Source organism: Macrobrachium nipponense, chromosome 10 (assembly GCF_015104395.2).
Source record: "Macrobrachium nipponense isolate FS-2020 chromosome 10, ASM1510439v2, whole genome shotgun sequence".
NCBI classification, from domain to species: Eukaryota; Metazoa; Arthropoda; class Malacostraca; order Decapoda; family Palaemonidae; genus Macrobrachium; species Macrobrachium nipponense.
The window spans coordinates 30,106,330-30,108,829 of record NC_087204.1 but is presented as its reverse complement, the minus strand read 5'-3'; the positions used below and the strand labels follow the sequence as shown (position 1 = coordinate 30,108,829).

At 33.2% G+C, this 2,500-nt stretch overlaps 1 protein-coding gene across 1 annotated transcript in view; it reads right to left on the bottom strand.

The window, feature by feature from the left end:
* Positions 1–2,500, bottom strand: part of LOC135223942 (enolase-phosphatase E1-like) — a 106,556-nt gene that overhangs the window by 99,390 nt on the left and 4,666 nt on the right. The window contains exon 2 of the mRNA XM_064262862.1: positions 1,685–1,786. Within this exon, the coding sequence (XP_064118932.1) occupies positions 1,685–1,786 (102 nt within the window). The remainder of the gene's footprint in view (positions 1–1,684; positions 1,787–2,500) is intronic.

The window sequence follows — 2,500 nt, the reverse complement described above, 5'->3', positions numbered from 1 at the left end:
ATACATACATACATATATATATATATATATATATATATATATATATATATATATATATATATATGTGTGTGTGTGTGGTGTGTGTGTGTGTGTGTGTGTGTGGGTGGGTGTGTGTGTGTGCGTTTGTGTCCAAAGTAGAAAAAATAAAAACACTGAATAAGAGCAAATAAATCCGTGATAATATATAAATAGGAAAAAGCATATTAAATTTTAAAAAATAATGCAATGCATCAAAGAATTTCATTAAATGGCGGTCTAGGCTGAAAATCCAGATGGACATACACATAAACACACACATACACACACACAAACACTGCCGCTGTCGGTTTTATGTGTGAGTCGCCTATTAGCGCTTCAATTTACCTTCATAAACGGGAAACAAAATCGTTCAGAAAAATACAATGTTTCTATTTTCAGGTAAAACCGTTTGGGGGAGGATTCGAAACGCTTTCATGGGTCAAAGTAATAATAATAATAACAACAATATTTATTATTATTATTATTATTATTATTATTATTATTATTATTATTATATATCACAGTCCTCCAATTCGACTGGGTGGTATTTATAGTGTGGGGTTCCGGGTTGCATCCTGCCTCCTTAGGAGTCCTTCACTTTTCTTACTATGTGCGCCGTTTCTAGGATCACACTCTTCTGCATGAGTCCTGGAGCTACTTCAGCCTCTAGTTTTTCTAGATTCCTTTTCAGGAATCTTGGGATCGTGTGTAGTGCTCCTATGATTATGGGTACGATTTCTACTGGCATATCCCATATCCTTCTTATTTCTATTTTCAGATCTTGATACTTATCCATTTTTTCCCTCTCTTTCTCTTCAACTCTGGTGTCCTATGGTATTGCGACATCAATGAGGGATACTTTCTTCTTGACTTTGTCAATCAACGTCACGTCTGGTCTGTTTGCACGTATCACCCTATCTGTTCTGATACCATAGTCCCAGAGGATCTTTGCCTGATCGTTTTCTATTACTCCCTCAGGTTGGTGCTCGTACCACTTATTACTGCAAGGTAGCTGATGTTCCATATGAACCCCCATTCATATGGAACAAGCCACCACGGTGGCCACTGACTTGAAATTCAGGTTTCTAGAGAAAGAAGCAACAGAAGGTAATAGGAAATACAGAAAGAAGAGACCAGTTATTATTAAAAAATTTAATAAAGAGAAAAAATGTAAATAAATAAAAAAATAAAAGGAAAATTGTTTTAGGGTGATATTGCATTGCAACCGCGCTTGAACTTTTGAGAGTTTGCTATCGGAGGAACCCTCTGAAATACTTAGACAGACAATTCCACAATAATTAATAATAATAATAATACAAATATAATAATACAAATTAAAAGAAATAATGATCATGATCTTTTAAGAATGACGTTAATATATAACGATAAGAATAATGAAGAAACTCAAGATAATTAATGATGAAACAACACTACTAATCATACCAATAAATGGTATCTATTGATCATAAAAAGACATTAATGAACTCTAGATTATAGAAGAAACATGACAAAAAGGCAATCTTGAACTCTACACTAAATGGAAAACGTGAAGAAGGCAATCCTGAACTCCACATTGCCTGAGAAGCATGACACCATAAGAAACATGAAAAATTCGTAATCCTTAACTTCAGCTTACATAATAATAGTCAATCCTGATGTTCCTCACCTGTTCTATCAAGTCCTTGACATCCTGTTGTGTCTGAGGGTCGTCCCAGGTGTCCTGCAGGTAGGATTCCACCTCGCGCCGGACGTACGGGAAGAGCTCCTCCTGAAGAAGGTGAATAATTACAGCCAAGGTTAGTCAGTCTGTGTTGTGTTATCTATTTTCATTGCTATTGGGTTAGCGGTCTCTTTGGATACACTCCGTTTGTATGTTTGTTTGTATAGTATATATATATATGTATATATATATTATAATATATATATATATATATATATATATATTATAGTTTAAAAAATCACAGTAGATGCACGTGACTTCATTAAATAAGCGAATACCACAGGAAAATGATAGTCAGAAATCCAAGCACTTTCGTCTTTACTAAAACATTGTCAAGGAACGAATGAAATACAATTGGAGAGAAAGTTATCAGGTAAACAACAAGATCAAAAATACCAGATGGTTAATTGTCAAAAGGGTAAAAGTTACAGAGATAATCCAGGATTATCGGATATCACACGCTTGGATTTCTGACTATCATTTTCCTGTGGTATATATATACGTATATATATATATATATATATATATATATATATATATATATATATATATATATTTAATATATATATATACTCGTTGCACATACATTGGGTTGGTAACCTCGTTGATTTCACTATGTATGTATATGTAGTATGTATGTACATAAACATACATTCATGAACCAAATACGTTCTAAGTTTCTGAACAGTTGATAAATACAAGCGTCATGAAATAGTTCTAGGTCAGTTTGAACAAGAAACTGAAACACAATTTTTAAAAAAA